We start from the raw sequence: 16,420 nt of genomic DNA, 5'->3' as shown, positions 1-16,420 counted from the left end.
GCAGAAACAGTCAACTGTATTAGGGTGAAAAATCACATTTGAAATAACACTTTGAAATTAAAAACTTACACTATATCTTTTTGTGGTCTAGAAAAAGCATTGGAAAGCAGCTCAGTAGATGTGGAGGGAAAGGTAGGAGGGGAAGAAAATGACTATTTCTGTTGCCACTATTATCTACATGAAAGTAATTTTTTTAACCAGATGAAGTAAATTCAGAAGCCTAAGTAAAGCATCATTAGCTCCACAATGTGCCATATTTATGGATGTATCTGGTATCTGTTCTCAACATACAGATAAATCAGTTGCTAGTATTTATAAGGGCCTAAATTTTTCAGCACTTTGTAAATACAGTTAAACTTGTTCTAAATGTCCTCTAACATGACAAAAATGAGATACTCTATCAAAAGTGTTTCTTGTACAAAGTATTTTTAAAACACTTGGGAGCAGAACTAGCATTCCGAGTTTTTCTGCTGTGTGGGAATATTTTCTGTAACTTGTTTTACTGAGATGTTCATGAAGATTGGAAACCACAGAAGTGCAAATAGCTGCTTTAAATGATACACAATGCAATTTTAAGGAAGAATCTGGAGTAGTGGAAGAGAACTGAATGTTACAATAATGGGAAAGCAAAAGAAAGTACCGCTCTCTTATTTATTAATTGATCAAGAAAAATTTGTCAAGCTGTGAATATTTCAGCATGTCTGTAATTGTATGCAAAAGTCAGCACATGGAGAGGAAGTGCTATTGTGGAGAAATTAGAAACATTTTTCATTATTCTGGTATCTTTGGAAGTAAAAGTGCTAGTACAATAAGTTACCTCAGGACCACTTTATTTCCATTAATGGCACAGAAAATACAATTGAAATTCTTCATGCAATTGGAGATCTTTAAAAAGAGAGATTTGAGCTTCTTTGGAAAACTTAAGTAACTGTTTTAGAAAAAGGTGTTCATATTTGAAAAAAAATAAGACTGTCTTTTACTATATGTTTCTGAAAATGAACTATTAGGTAGTCACAATTCATCAGAAAAACAAACTTCAGTTTTTTTACACAAGCTTCATATTTGGGACAGATTTTTTCATTTTTATTTCTGTACTCAGAGGCAGATGTAATATTTTGTTATAAGTCACATACACAATAAAGCAGCTGGGTATTCTTACTGTTTTATTTTTTTCTCATTGAAGCCCAATTTGAAATTCTGTTTATTTTTCAGCTACTGTCTACAAACAATACATAGCCCTATTTTTATCATTCTGTGGTCAGTACAATAGTGACTCACAGAATAGTCACTGTGCCTGATGTTGGTAATGAGCAAACAATGTCCAGAGTAATAAATGTTTGTAGGGACAAGACTCTTGTAACTTGTTTTGGATTTGCAGTACATATTCCATAAGAACTGGTCAGGAGAGCATATTTTATTTATTTTTTTTAGCAAATAATTCTCTTAATTATCAGGAGACTTCTAGAGTCAGGAAAAACAAAGATATAGTAGGAGAGAAGTAATTAAATTTTATCATTGCATAACTGATTGTAAGCTTTACCAGTAAAAGGTCTCTAAGAAAACTGAGGGACAATTATACTTTCTACACTTTATTAGTTTTCTAGTTCATCATGTAAGAGATATTTGTGTATCTGTGTATGTATCTTGCCCAACACAACCAAATGTTCATAATTTCTGCATTACTATTATACTACTACAAGTAGTATAATCAAAAAGTTCCAACTATTTGTCGTAGCTCAGTTTTCCTACACTGCCAAGCATAACATGTAAGGCATGGGGGCATTTCTGCACTTGAAGCATGTATCTTTCATACAAATTTCAAATATCAACCCAACTCTGTGACAAATATGGCAGCCTTATGGATTTTTAGAGGTTGATACCACTGTCTCCAGAATTTTTGTAAATAGTAAAAGGTAATTCTATCTGTGCACATGGTAGATAGAATTTCTTCAGTGAGACTGGCAGTCTTTCAAAACATTTCTATGACAAATAAACATTGGAGAACCTGCAAATCTGTGCTTCATGGAAGATGGAGACCTGCAGAAACACTGGAAAAATCAGTTGTTTTGAAATTGAAAAACAAATCTGGATTCCTAAATAAAGAGGAGATGATAGCCTGGATGAATAGTGTCACATTAAATAAAGCCAAGAGGATAACTGTGTGGTTCTTTTTTGAATGGGTGTTTTTTTGGATCTTTGGGTTGTTTTTTTTCTTTTGTGATGTGTCCTCAGAGGATTCCAATATTCCTCAAAGCAACATCAATTTGTTTGGATATCTGCACCATCCAGCAAGTCATCATCAGTGACCAATGAATGTTCATCAAGAGTTTGCTTTTAATTCCTCTCCTGAGTTTACTGAGTGTAGAGAAGCACACCAAGTTGAAGAAGTGTGTCCGCAATGGCCACTGTGATCCAGCAATTATAAATTCAGCATTTTTTTGTTCTTTTTCGGGCAACATCACTTGCTTTCATTTTCTCTCATCCAGTTAGGGATACTCTGATTAAATAATGTCCTCTGAAAAAAAATAAATTCCTGACTTAAACTCTTAAAAATTGCCCCATCTCCTACATAATCAAGATTTTGCCAGTCCACTTTCATAAGGAGACAGTTTGAGTCTGTCACTTGTTTAAAGCAACTTCAGCTGCCATCTTGCACGTTCAAAGTGTCTTTATTGAGTAATTCTGGTGTATTTTAGAATGAGGTATTCTCAGGAGTTGGTAATTAATGAACTGCACAATAGGTTCTGACTTAGCTCAGATGGGAGACAGCAAGTTAAATCCTTATTCTAGAGAAATAGGGTAGGAACTGAGGTCTGTTGTCTCTTAAACAACTCCTAAAGTCACATGGGAGGGGGTTCACTCGTCATGATGTCAAAAGGCAAGATGGAGAACAGGCAAGAAGCCTAACTTTGGCTGCTTTGATTTCTAGTGACTGAACTACGGTTCTTTAATTGCTAAAAATATTGGAAGCATGAAAAGTATTCTGGAGTACCAATAGGCAAAATAGTACATTTTAAGGCAGATGTAAAACACTGCTTCCAGATGGGAGAGGTGGGTTCAGATTCTCTCCAGTAAGGAAGATCTAACCTAAGTCATCAAGTCCTAGCTGGCTTTTCCAGTGAGTGTCTGATCTTTTGACAAGTTAAGGTGACTCAAATTGCTGCTTCCTTCTTTAAGTGTTTTCTTTCTTTTGCTTTTTCACGTCATCTCTCACTTTAGTATAGCATTCAATTAAATGTTTGTTTACTTTTCCTTTCCGCAAATAGTATAAATAAGTACATTGTGAGAGAAATAAAACTGAAGTTATTTTTAATTTTTTTGAGCTTGTCAGCTTTTATGTGCACCCTCTTTTTATAAGCTGACAATTACACTTCTGTTGATGTAAAAATAAGTGCAATTGGATGGGGAAAAGAAATCATTTTGACCTTTATATACCTTCCATATGTTAAAAACTTTACAGGATAAAAGCAGGGCTGACAAATTATAAGGAAAAATAATTATGGTATATAAAATAATCCATTTCCCTATTTTTTATTTTTGGAGGTAATGAAGAAGGCTTGATAGGGTCTTGTAATTTCTTCATTTGTTAAAAGCCATTGTAAATGATTCTGACTTTGAGGAAAAATGTCAACCTCTTCTTTTGTGTTCTTTCCCTCTGCTTCCATTATCCACTTCAAGGTTTTTACTTTCTCTGCCAGGCAAAGTGCTCAGAATCCAAGGCTGTAAAGCAGGGATGCTTAGCTCTGCTTCTACGGTAGTGTCAATTGCAGCTCTGGGAACCAGCCATTTCTGACATTAATCTCTGTAATGGTTATGCTCAAAATGGTTTGTGTCATCATGTCATCAGCTTCATGTCAGAGAGACGTACTTCAAAACAGCTACCAACACTGAGCACAGTGGCTTGCAGTGACAAGCAAATAAACGGAAAAATAATATCTTAATATCTCTCTGCTTTCTTTTCTGCTTTTCCATTTCCCGATTTTTAGTCAAAATACATGTGTCTCTTACCTTTGACAGGATTGTATACTGCTGTGTAAAATACCACCTGTTAGCAATTTATATCCTTGTGACTCACAGTGGAAGCCTTGTTGTGTATCAAAAGAAATGAAACATTATGAAAAAAATGGAATATGGTGCTACGTTGGGTTTTTCCATAATATAGATTTTTTTTCTTAGGGTGTTTTTAAAAATGTCTTTGATTTTAAAGCTTGAAAGTTATATTCATATGTAGCTTTCTGTTGCTTTGGGTTATATATACTACAATAAGTATATATTTATTGTTATATTTCTTCATAGATATTTCATTGATCATAACACAGAAGAAGATAGGTATTTCACCATTGATGCTAGTACTGGGACCATTAAGACTGCCAAGATCTTTGACAGAGAGGAGACACCTTGGTACAACATCACAGTGGCTGCTTCTGAGATAGGTAAATAATATATTTGGCACATAGTATTAAACATAAAACTTAGAAAGGAAAATAATAATTTTCAGATTTTAAGAAACACCATCTTGAGATGTTATGTTCTTTTTAACGCCATTGGGTTTTTAGCCAGTCTGGATAAAGGAGAGTTTTCTGTGTGTGTGTGTGTGAATACCCTAAATCCACAGAACAAGAAAACAAAATGCCACACACCTATGTGATTCCACCTGTGTAAATTTACCATGTTTTTCTGTATGTAACAGAAGGCAGCCAGTTTACCTAGGAACAGTTTCAAGCATATTGTGTCCTAAAATCAACAGCTTCTCTGGTTTGTGTTTCATAGTTCATATATCTTAGAAGTTAACACTTTATAGTACTGTCTGAGAAATACATCCTTCTTTCTTGTATCTACTATTGAACTGTTTTAGCAAACTGGATGTTAATATGCCTGTGTTAATTTATCAGGGTATACCTCTGGCCTTTTATTAGGCAAATTGCCAGGTAAAGATACAATAAATACTTACCTGTGTATTTGAAAGTCCTCTAATTTTGATGAATTTCCATTGTCTCAGATAAGCCCTACAATAATCAAAAAATGTCTGGCTGAGTAGTCCCAGATAAATATTTTTACATGAGGCAAGGACAGTTTAAAGAACATTTCAGTTAACCTTTTCATTACAGGGTCTTTATTTTCACACAGTCAAAGTTTTAAAGTTAAAAGACTAAACAAAGAAAATGAAGGAAAAAAATCCTAACCTGAATCAATAGATTCAGCCCTGCTAAGCACTATTCATAATATCATTTTTCCTTTTTTTTTCTTTGTGTATGTATACCATCATTTCCATATAACAAAATGCAGGGTTTACTTTTAAGAGGTGCCACTGGTATTTTTGAGCCTGGTCTTCTTTCATCTGTGCATTTCTGGGTTAAAATGTAATCTGTTCCACCACTAGATCACTAGCATATGCATAGAATAAACAGCATGAACAAATTTTATAAAGACAACAAATTGTTTCTTATTATTGTACCTACTTTCACAACTAAATTGACATTTTGAGCTAAGTACTTTTCTATAGTAAACAATAAAATCTAGAGTTTTATGGTTAACTCTTTGAAAAGGTAGTCACTGACACTTCTATGTGCTTATCAGTGTCTTCATATCTATAATGTGCTATTTCAGTGCAGCATGAAATAAAATATAATTTAAACCTAATTATAAGCAGATGAACAGTAAGTGCTAATTTGAAAAGATTTGAAAACTACACTGGGATACTGAAAAAAAGGAGTAGTCATGAGTCTTTTTCTGGAAGCCATCAAAATGTAATTATTTTGCAGAAATAAATCTCAATAGCATAAAACCTAAACGGAGTTTCCTACACATTATTTATTTCACATAATCAAAAGACTGGTGTTACATGTATCATGCTGAGAGAATAGTATGGAGAAATGAGGATTATGTTTATAACTAATATAGAATGGAATAAATAATAAGGATGATATGTCTTTTTTTAAAGACATTTAGAATTCTCTGTTCCAGGTGCAACTTGTTACGGGAAAATATAGATCTGTTTTTTTCTCACTTGCATTGCCTTTGTTATTGATAAAGTTGGAGCTGTAAAAATAAGTAAATCTATGCTGTCGGTTGGAAAAACAATTCAGCTATGAAGAAAGGAAGAGATAGTAGTGAAGAAGAGATGGATGACAGACTGACATAACAGGCAGTTGTATCTGCTTCTTCAGCCATTTTCTTATTTGCAGTAATTTGAAAATTACAACACTGTTATACTCTTCCAAATCCATTGTGAAATTAGTAATTGAATCCATGGTGGAGCAAGAAGCATATGTTTTGTATGGCGCATCAATGCCAAAGCTCTTAAGTGCTGTCTATCCCATATTTACAATCTTTTATGGCATTTTCTTTAAAGTCCATGCACAAGGTATTGCAGAACTAAGCTTAAAGCTGAAAAATAGGCCAAAGGCTATGACCAAAGTGTTATTTAGCTGTGGCAGTGGGAGTCTTCAAGTTTATCTGTCATGGTAGAAGGCGTTGGTAGCTTCTGACACCATCTGCTTAGCCAGGAACATAGCAGAACCTGCAAGGCCCAGAAAGATTGTACCGCTTCAACAAGAGGTCCTCTGCAGAAATAAAGCATTGGTTGTAGTTAGTTTCTTGAAGTATTTTCCTGTCTTGATTTTGTGCTACATTTCACTGATAGAGTTCAGTTTCTACCTATCATCCGTTCAGCAGCTTGTTGTAGCTAGGCTTACTTTGCATAGCTGAAATTTAGAATCAGCATCATATTTCTACCCTCAAATGTATGATATCCTCATGCTACTCTTTCTGAACCTTCCATAAGACATTTATTTTCACTTTTCATCTTAGTATGTGATATACACTCTGCATTGGTCAAGTGTCCTCTGAAATCAGTGGAAGTTCTACCACTTTCCTCTGTGGGAGTAATGCCGATACAATAATCAATGATTTTTGATTGTTTATGCTGCTACTTCTTAAAGTACACCAGAGTTCCTTACTATAAGAATGGATGGGCAATCCTTTTTTTCTTTAACATGTATTGTTCTTAAACAGCAGTATACAGTGAGGAAGAGTGGGATTTTGGTGTCCAGAAGCTCTTGCTTTGATTGTTTCAGTACTGGTACTTCCTGTAATCTACTTATGGTATTAGAGAATAAGATGATTAAGGAATACTGTATTTTTATTGTAAGATCTACAGACTATGTCTGGGGCGGGGGGAAGGAGTAGCAATAGTAGTAGTATTTTAAAATACAGTTTCACATAGAATTATTCACTGGCTTTTCATTGTCTTTTTAGAATTCTTTGGAAAAAATTAAATAAGTCTATTTGAAAGAGGGAGGAGATAGAATTTCCTTGGCTCTAGTAAAGGTTTTTGAACAAGTCTTTGACAAGAGTAATGAAAACAGGAAAATATAACAGATGAAAGACTTGTCAGATGAAATACAGTCATACTAAATGGCTGTCCCTTTGGAAGTGGAAGAAGTTAAGGCTGAGCTATTTTAGGGATTGGTGTAGGATTTGTCAATTAGAATTCTTTTTGATGATGTCACTCAATGATAGAAAGTGATTCAAATTCCAAAATAACCTCCCTAGATGCTAAGAATTAAGGAAGATGGAGAGAGATTCTTGTAAGAATCGTAGAAGTGTAGGCTAGATAAATGAAGGGCGACATGGATTGAAAATTGTCTGAAATGGCAGGTTCAAAGGGCTGTGACCAGCAGCTGAAGGCCAGTCACTAGGAAGTACTCCCAGTGTCTGATACAGGATACAATACTGTTTAATCTCTTCATTAATGGCCTCGTTGGTGGAACAGAGTGCACTCTCAGCCAGTTTGCATATGACACTGTTGCCTTAAGAAACCACAGAAAAAAAACTTTCCAGGCCAATTTAGTGTTTAAGACAAAGAGAGTAGGTTCTTTAATCAGCCTACATGCCGGGGGAATACACATGATGCGTGCCCACCCAAACAGTGGTTCTATGATTCTATAATAAGGTCCATTCAATCCCAGATTTATCCACCCTGCGGTTCTGCCCAGTTCTGCCCCCTGACACGCCCCTTCGGGAATTGGGTTTGGGGTCTTTGGGACCCCTTCTTCCTCATCTTCTTCGCAACACGTATAGTCCTTGGAGCTCCTCCAAAGTTCTGGGCTTGAAGGTAGCTGTGTCTATGTGATACCTTCTGATCCAGGCTTTTCTACAATTCTACCTTGAAAAGAAGACTAAACACACTAATAGAATTTAGAGGGATTGATATGAAATGGGATAATAGGATTGGGTATGTGTAAACATTATGCTAGAGCATAAGTGATATAATACAGCTACATTAAAATCTACATTTACTACGCAACTACTTCTAAAATCTACAAAAGTTAAAAAATCCAAAAAGCTCTGAGACATCAACACAAAACTGGAGTAATGCCTGATTCACCAGTCTGTTGTGGTGCCAACCAGAAGGATCTCAACAGGCTGGAGAAATGGGTGAACAGGAAATCTCGTGAAGTTTCATAACAGGAAATGCAAAGTCCAGCATCTGGAGAGGAATAATCCTGTGCACCAGTCCGTATGCAGTGCCAACTCTCTGTAGTACAGATTTTGAAAGAAGGGTGTGGAGGTCCTGGTGAATGAAGGCTGAACATGAGCCAGCAATATGCCCTTGCGACAGAAAAGGCCAGTGGCATTCTGCGCTGTGTGAGAAAGAGTGTTGTCAGCAGGTTGAGAGAGGTGATCTTTCCCCTCTGTACAGCACTGATGAGGCCATGTGTGGATGGGTCCAGATCTGGGCTCCCCAGTACAAAACAGACATGGATATACTGCACTATGTCCAGTGAAGGGGCATGAAATCATTAAAGACTGGACTATCTCTCATAAGAGGAGAGGTTGAAAAAGCTGGGACTGTTCATCCTGGAGATGCGAAGGCTCAGAAGGATCTTATAAGTGTGTTTAAATAACTATTAATCAATATGAGGAAAGACTTATCTGAGTAGTATCCAGTGAAATGACAGGAGGCAATAAATTGAAATACAGAAAATTCTATTTAAATTAATAAGGAAAATGGTTTTACTGTGGAATTGGTCAGAAATTGGGACCTAGAGACCTTGTGGATTCTACGCTCTTGGAGATATTCAAAACCCAACTGGACATAGCTCAGAGCAATGTACACTAGTTGATCCGGCTTTGAGCAGAGGACTTGAACTTGCTGATCTATGGAGGTGCCTTCCAAATCCAACAATTCTATGATTTTCTGATATTGGGAACTGTGTTTTGAATGTGGAAAAGACAACAAATTGTGATGTATTCTCAAAGAAAACAGGTGATTTTAAAAATAATTTTAGGTGATTCCATTAAGGTTTCTTTCAAGCATATATTAGTGCTGATAACAAAAGCAAAAGCAACAATAGCAGGAAAACCCCAAATCACAGCAATTGCAAGAGAAAGGGGCAGTGAATGCAAATGGATGGACTTTAGCCAGTTCCAAAGCCAATTTCAATTAGAAAAATAAATATGTACTTCAAAGTTTTTCAAAGAAGTGCTGAAAATAAGACAAATGATAGTATCATTGAAGCTCAAGAAGAAGGAATAAAAGCCACAGGGAGAAATAAACACAGGTGATTGAAGGAATCAGAGAATGTCTTGACCTGAGAATCAAAGTGAGGATTATAGCTTTCACTGGAAAATTCTGTTTAGAAATGTTGCAAGGAATACTTTATCATAAATTCCTTTTAGATACTACTTATAAAAACAGAACTGACTGTGTTCAGTGTTTGTACTGAAATTTATACTGTATCTGTAGACACAGAACAAACCAACTTCTAGATATGGCTTTCCGATGATGCTAACATCAAAAAACAGCTGGAATTCATAAAATACTGGACATTTAGATGGGCAATAACTGTTCTTGTAATGAGAAACACAATTTTTGAGAGCAAGATAAGTATTTATATTTCAAAGATTTTAAAGGTGCTTTTACTCAGGCATTGGAATGGGCTGCCCAGGGAAGTGCTGAATTCTCCATCTCTGGAGATTTTTAAGATAAGACTGGATGTGGCACTTAGTGCCATGATCTAGCAACAACGGTTGTAGTGGATCAAGGGTTAGACTTGATGATCTCGGAGGTCCCTTCCAACCCAACTGATTCTATGATTCTGTGATTCTCTTGGGAATTACTAGATCATCAATAGTTTTGTGATGGAGTTATGGTATTCCTGAGTGTCTCCAGAATGCTATGAATGGAAAAGCAGATAGTTTCCCTCTATTTACCTAAAAGACCAAATTAAATACAATGAGCACACAAACTTGTCTTTGAAGGGTCAATAAAGAGTTCCTAATTTGTAAGCTGTGGAAAGGCTGTAGAGAACAGGAGAACTGAAATAACAGTGTTCCTATAACAGTGTTCCTGCCAGGTTCTGTCACATCCTGCAGACTCAAAAAAATCCTATCAAGAGTGGACAAATGACCACATGAAAGGATACTGTACATACAAAGCTTTCATACTGCAATAGATTAGAAATAAAAATACAGAAGAGACATCATTATGCAATTGATTTTACAGAAAAAAACCCACCAGAGATCTTCAAGGTGTTAGACAAAAACAGATTTGGAAAAAAAACAACAAAACAAATATATTTGACTTTGTTTATGTCTTCTCTATTTACTATGCCATGCATGTTCTTCATACTAGCTTCAGGGAAAAAGATAGAAATGTTAGAGAAGTGTTTCATTGACAAAATATGCAATACCTTATGATGTGGTATTGAAAAGATACCAGAAAAGTACAGTCATTACAAAAAAAAATTCAAAAAAATAACTTTCAACTATATTTTCATAGAGTGCCAACAAAACCTTTTCAGAAATAAAATATGTGAAAAGGCAAGATAGCTCACAAGAATAAGAGTTTGGAACAGTTAGTTTGCAAGAATTAGAATAAAAAGCATTAAAGTGCATTTTCTAATTATAACATAAGCAGTTTTTAAATCAGTAAGTGTTGGTAAAAACAATAACAGAAAGATATAGTTACAGAATTCAGACGAAAATAGGATACATAAAGACAAATACTAATTTTCAGCAGTGAAATATAAAACCGCTTGACATGTTGAATGAATAGAATAGTGAAAGTCCTATAATTACATTAAATAAACAGATGAAGTATATAATCATAGTGAGGTGCAGTTATATCTTTTCTTTAGGAACACAGGGATATTGCCAACTCATATTGCCATCGATGAACAGCAAGTCATGAGAAGAACTTGACAGTTCTTTTTCACATTTTATGTTTGCATTGTAGCTGAAGAGACATTACTGAGATTTTGGTAGGATATTAAAGTATATTACTCCTGGTAATATATTGAGACTCTCATATGAAGAAGGAGAACTGACGCTAGAGTGGAAATGTAAAGTATAAATAATATCCCTGTTAATGCTATTAAGAGGCACACTGATTTATATTACAAGAAGTAAAATCAAAAGACAAAAGTCCACAATTAATTTCTGTTTATTTTGAAACTTGTGAAAACAACATGTACTTTGCCTGAAGGAAATAAATCTATGGAGTAATAGCTTCCTGGCCTACAACATTGAAAAAATTAGAAAACAACAAGAATTTTTCAAAATTTATTTTCTAATTTTAATTTTTTCCACATAATCAAGAGTAACTCTAATACCTTGTGTCAAACAATTAATTTTTAGAAAATTTTCCCTTTTCAGTATCTTTACGAAAGTAATCTAATTACAGTGTTATAATCTGCTAACACTCTGTGTCTTGTGGAGAATTGGATGATTGTTTAATACCACTGAGTTTGTTCCTAGATTTGTGTCTCAGTTTTATTTTGAAGTGAATCTTTTTCTTACAATAAATAAAAAATGTCCTTGTGATTTTTGATGTCAATTTTTTTCTTCAAAACTAAAAGCTTTTTTTTAACAATAGAGAATAGACTTAAAGAGTGAAATTCACTCAATTTTTTTAACATCATTACAGGGAAATATTGTTGCATACATGTCGCAGGTATTGTTTTGTTACATTTGTTATTAACTCTATTAGGTACATTACAGAAGCGGAAATAATGTTGTTATCATAAACCCTACCTTCACCAGGAAAAAAATCACATTCATCCTTTGTCTTTTACCTCACTTGCATTCTACCTGCTAGCTCAGTTTCGGAAAGAGTTTTGGTATTGGTAATATTTACCTTATTTTTCCAAGAAACAGAATCTGCCACAAAAATATTTCCCTAAATATGAAATCGATTAAAAGATTAAAGTAGATTTTAAAAACTACAAAGTCTGAGTTTTAAGACTGTATTTGTCATGGAGTAGTGACAAATTGGATATCATTCACAACAATATGAATTCATAGAATCATTGTTTGTAAAAGACTTTTAAGATCAATGAGTCCAACAATTTAGTCTGAAGAAAAGGAGGCTCAGGGGAGATGTTACTGCTCTCTACAACTACCTAAAACGAGGTTGCAGCAAGATGAGCAATAGGACAAAAGGATATAGTTTTAAGTTGTTTAAACTGGATATTAGGAAAAGTTGCTTCACTGATAGGGTGGTCCAGCATTGGAACAGGCTGCCCAGGAAAGCAGTGGAATCACTATCCCTGGAAGTGTTTAAAAACTGCATGGATATAGCAGTATCTACCACTCTTTAAAATGTGCTAATCAATGTGATAAGGAAAGCCTACACAAAACTATTAAAAAAATCCAATAGTTGTTGAAAGGCAGCTAGTTCAAGAAGTGATGTATCTAATTCCAATTTTGGTGCTTATTCTCTGTTTATATTGGTTTGGTCATTGGCTTCTAGGCATGCTCGATTTTCTTCTCCTCTGTTTCTTTGGGGAAAGCGATGATGAGGATATTCCTATATTGTCATCTGAAGATGATGTAGGCTATTGCTTTTGTTGGTTACCAAGGTGGGTCCCAAAGAGGGGATAGATTTTGGGATCGTATGGCATTTATTTCCCTGTTTGAGGCTTTGTAAATCAGTAACAGAGTCTCAAAACAGACATTTTTGGCCACAGAACCAGTATATTTTGTGGTATGCTGATTAAAATTGTCTATGAGCTGCAGAATTTTGCTTGCATTAAGGCAGAGGGTTTTCCAGCTTGAGAGTTCTAAATATTTTCAGTCTGCTGCAGTGCTATAATCATTACTATTGCTCCTGTAGCTGCTGCTTCTATCACTAGGAGCATAACTTAAGAGAAGTGAGCAGTGCCTTCAGGTTTGTGTTCATCAGTGAAAAGTTAAATTTTGCTACAAGAAAAAAATAAAAACATTTTCTAGCCAACTACAGGCAACAATATTTAGAAGTACTCACTAGCTGAAAAAAGCAGACTAGAAAATTACATTTATTACTAAATTATGCATAATTTTCAACTTGCCAGAAAATTTAGTTTATCACGTATACACCATCCTGAATTAAACCCAGTATTTTCTGAATATTGCTACAGTCACTTATATATTAGACATTATTTCATCAGTTTAGCTCTCCTTCAGTAGTTTATTTTATCCTTCCTAGATCTGTGTTCATTATTCTCATCTGTTAAAATGAATTTTTATTAGAGAAATGTGATGAACCCTTTATACTTTTCTTTAAAAAGTAAGGGTATAGATAGTTAGTTGGTAATTTCCTGTGTATTGGTTTGCCTCGTAAGAAAGCCTTGGAAAGATGTCAAAATGGGATTTATATACTATAGTTAAACAGTTCATAACTGTTTAACTCTACCAGTCTAGGAAAAAAACCAAACCAAACAAAAAAACCACAATAACAAACAAAACAAGAAAATGAAACAGACAAAAAGCAAATAAACAAAACCACAAAAGACTGTTCATCTCAGGACTTCTATTCTGAGAGTCATTCAGGTAGAATTTATTTTCATAAAGCCCATGGGAATTTTGTTAATGAAAAGGAAGTATCAGACAGCAGTAGCTATATTAAAAAGCTTTCTTCTTAAATATGGATTTTAAAGTCGGCCCCGCAGAAGCTAATGAAAGAGAAGATTGAAGGCTTCAGACTGTCTGTTGATAGGGTCTTCTGTAAATTTAGAGTGGACTTACCAGTGGAGGATCTGATAATGAAATTGATTCACTTTACAGATATTTAGTATTCTGAGAAAAGATCTATTCTGGGAAAAGTCTCAAGCATAAGAAAGCAAGTATCTAGCATAGGTGAATCAGAGCAATGTTTCTGCTTCAGTTACTCCTTAAAATAGGGAGCATTCACTTTGAAAAATCTACTCTAGAGGCATAATGCTAATAGGACACAGAATGTTTTATAATGTGCAGGCCTGAAATCTATGTCAGCACTGATTATCTTAAAACTGGAAATCTGCCAAACTGCTGCAAGAAATTTGTCTAATTAACAAAAAAGGTACTATTAAAAGGCCAGTTATTAGAGTGGTTTGGAGATCACAGGTGAGTTGTATACCTGAAAAAGATTGTAGGTTATATTGATTCTGTAAAGCAAACCTTAAAAGAAAAATTAAAAAAGAAAAAAGCTTGTATGTGCTTCAATTCATTCTCATTCTCTTCCCCCATTATAAACTGTTCTGTCATCTTGGATGCAAATCTATGTTATATGCACAATCTTCCAGACTGTTTTTGTAAGTGGTGTTAATACTGTCCCTATTAGCATTTTGTAGTGAGTAGGCTGTCAGTATGGAAATTTGCCTGCAAATGTCAGTGATCCCGTGAGGTAGCTCTTTCCAGAGAGATACTAATAATACTTTGTGAATTAAGAACTCTTTCAAACTGGTGAGGTATTCATAAATTCTTTGTACTGAAAAGCAGCTGCAGAAGAAATAAAGGTAAACTTTCTGAATCTCTATAAAATATCTCTGTGAAAATACTGCAAATCTAACAAACTAGAGTAAGACTGGTCTGGGTAGTAGTGACTGGCATACAAGAGGATACCTTTAAGGTGGGACAAAGAGGTCTGCTACACTATACTGAAAAAAAACATTAACCCTTTTGCCGCACGCTGGACTAAAAAGCTTGATTTTTCCTTCCACAGTAACTATTCAAACATGCTAGACCTAAAGAGCAGTCCTATATCTCTGGTACCCTCTGCCCTGTCCTCTTCCAGCTTTTTTGCTCTCTTCATCTTAGATGTATTATATCCCCTTATACTTTTGAAGATGGCACTGCTTTGAGCTGGAGACTCAGACTTCCAGAAGTCCCTTTCAACTAAGATTTTTTCAGTGATCCTATGATTACCTGATAATCACAACCTTTTTTGGCTTCTGGCTAAAACTCCTTTGAATTTTCTTTAGTATTAAAATCCTCAAATTCTTCATTATAGTTTTGAATACCCTCCAAAATGGATTTGTTCCTCTTTAACCCTTTACTATGATCTCTGCCTTTTATCTCCTTTCTATGCTTTTGTGTGCTCTTTCTTTATGTGCATTGTGTCCTTCATTTCATTTATACCACTTTCTAATTCACATACCACACAAATTATGTGTGACAACCTCAACAAATCGTCAAAACCAAAGTTTCTTTTAGCCCTAGACACCATGCTCTGTAGTTTTAATCACAGGATTTTTGTAATTGCATTGTCTGATGATGTTGACAAAAGAAGTTACCTAAATCTGTTGTAAGCTATATTTAAGTGAACAGTAAGAAATATTAAATCTCTACCACTTATGGTGTTCTGCAGTTTCTTGACCTATCTCCAGGAAAGAAACAAACATCTTTTGTGTTAATAATCATACTGCAAAGAGTGTCCTGGAGAGAAGATTGATTCCTTCAGTAATAAAAGCGAGAGTAATAAATGGTTCCCTTCTCCCAGACACTTAGTGGACAGTAAAGAGTCATTCCTTCTCACCTTCACTTCACATATCCCCAGCATTTTAACATTCCTCAAAGTTTTCCACTAAAGGCGTTTTCTGTATAGCAATAGAAACCCTCCGTCTTGCATGAACACAATTGAGATAGCCCGTCTTAGTCCCTTAGTTTACCTCATACAAAGACATTCATAGGTTCAGGGTAAAGCTGAAAATAAGAATATTTAAGGAAAATTTCAGCAAGAAAATAGAATTTACAAGTCTATAAATGTCTTCTGAGTGTATTCTTCTAACTCCTAACGTTAATGTTATTGGGAATAGAGATTCCTCTGTTACCTGTCAAGTCTTCTATTGACTGTTTTGATCTCCTTTCAATTCCCATTTCATAGGGATAATTGACTAAGTTCCAAAAGTGAAGAAAAATCATCAGGTGAATGTAGACCTATTAGTTAAAAAGAGAATGTGAAAAATCTGAAGAGAACTTCTAAGCCCTAGACGCTTTGGCCAGTATCCCATGTGAAAACAGGGAAGATAGAAATAGATCTCTCCATTTGACAAAAGAAACTTCAACATTCTCAAATATTCTTTCATTGTCAGCCTACATCACTGATCACTTTGAAGCCAAGTATATGTCTAATCAATGCTTTCCAGAATTCTGAGCAGAGATCATTAAAGGTTTAACA

The 16,420-nt window shown here is 34.9% G+C and overlaps 1 protein-coding gene across 9 annotated transcripts in view; it reads left to right on the top strand.

Annotated features, from left to right (window-relative positions):
- CDH18 (cadherin 18) overlaps window positions 1-16,420 on the top strand; it is a 479,225-nt gene that overhangs the window by 440,196 nt on the left and 22,609 nt on the right. For all 9 annotated transcript variants that reach the window (XM_039382102.1, XM_027735270.2, XM_039382099.1 and 6 more), the window contains one exon: window positions 4,297-4,433. In XM_039382102.1, the coding sequence (XP_039238036.1) occupies window positions 4,297-4,433 (137 nt within the window). The remainder of the gene's footprint in view (window positions 1-4,296; window positions 4,434-16,420) is intronic.

This window comes from Pipra filicauda, unplaced genomic scaffold (assembly GCF_003945595.2).
Source record: "Pipra filicauda isolate LSUMZ 115617 unplaced genomic scaffold, ASM394559v2 scaffold254_size1108330_pilon, whole genome shotgun sequence".
Lineage (NCBI taxonomy): Eukaryota > Metazoa > Chordata > Aves > Passeriformes > Pipridae > Pipra > Pipra filicauda.
Note: the sequence above shows the minus strand (reverse complement) of the source record. Positions and strands in the feature narration are given on the sequence as shown.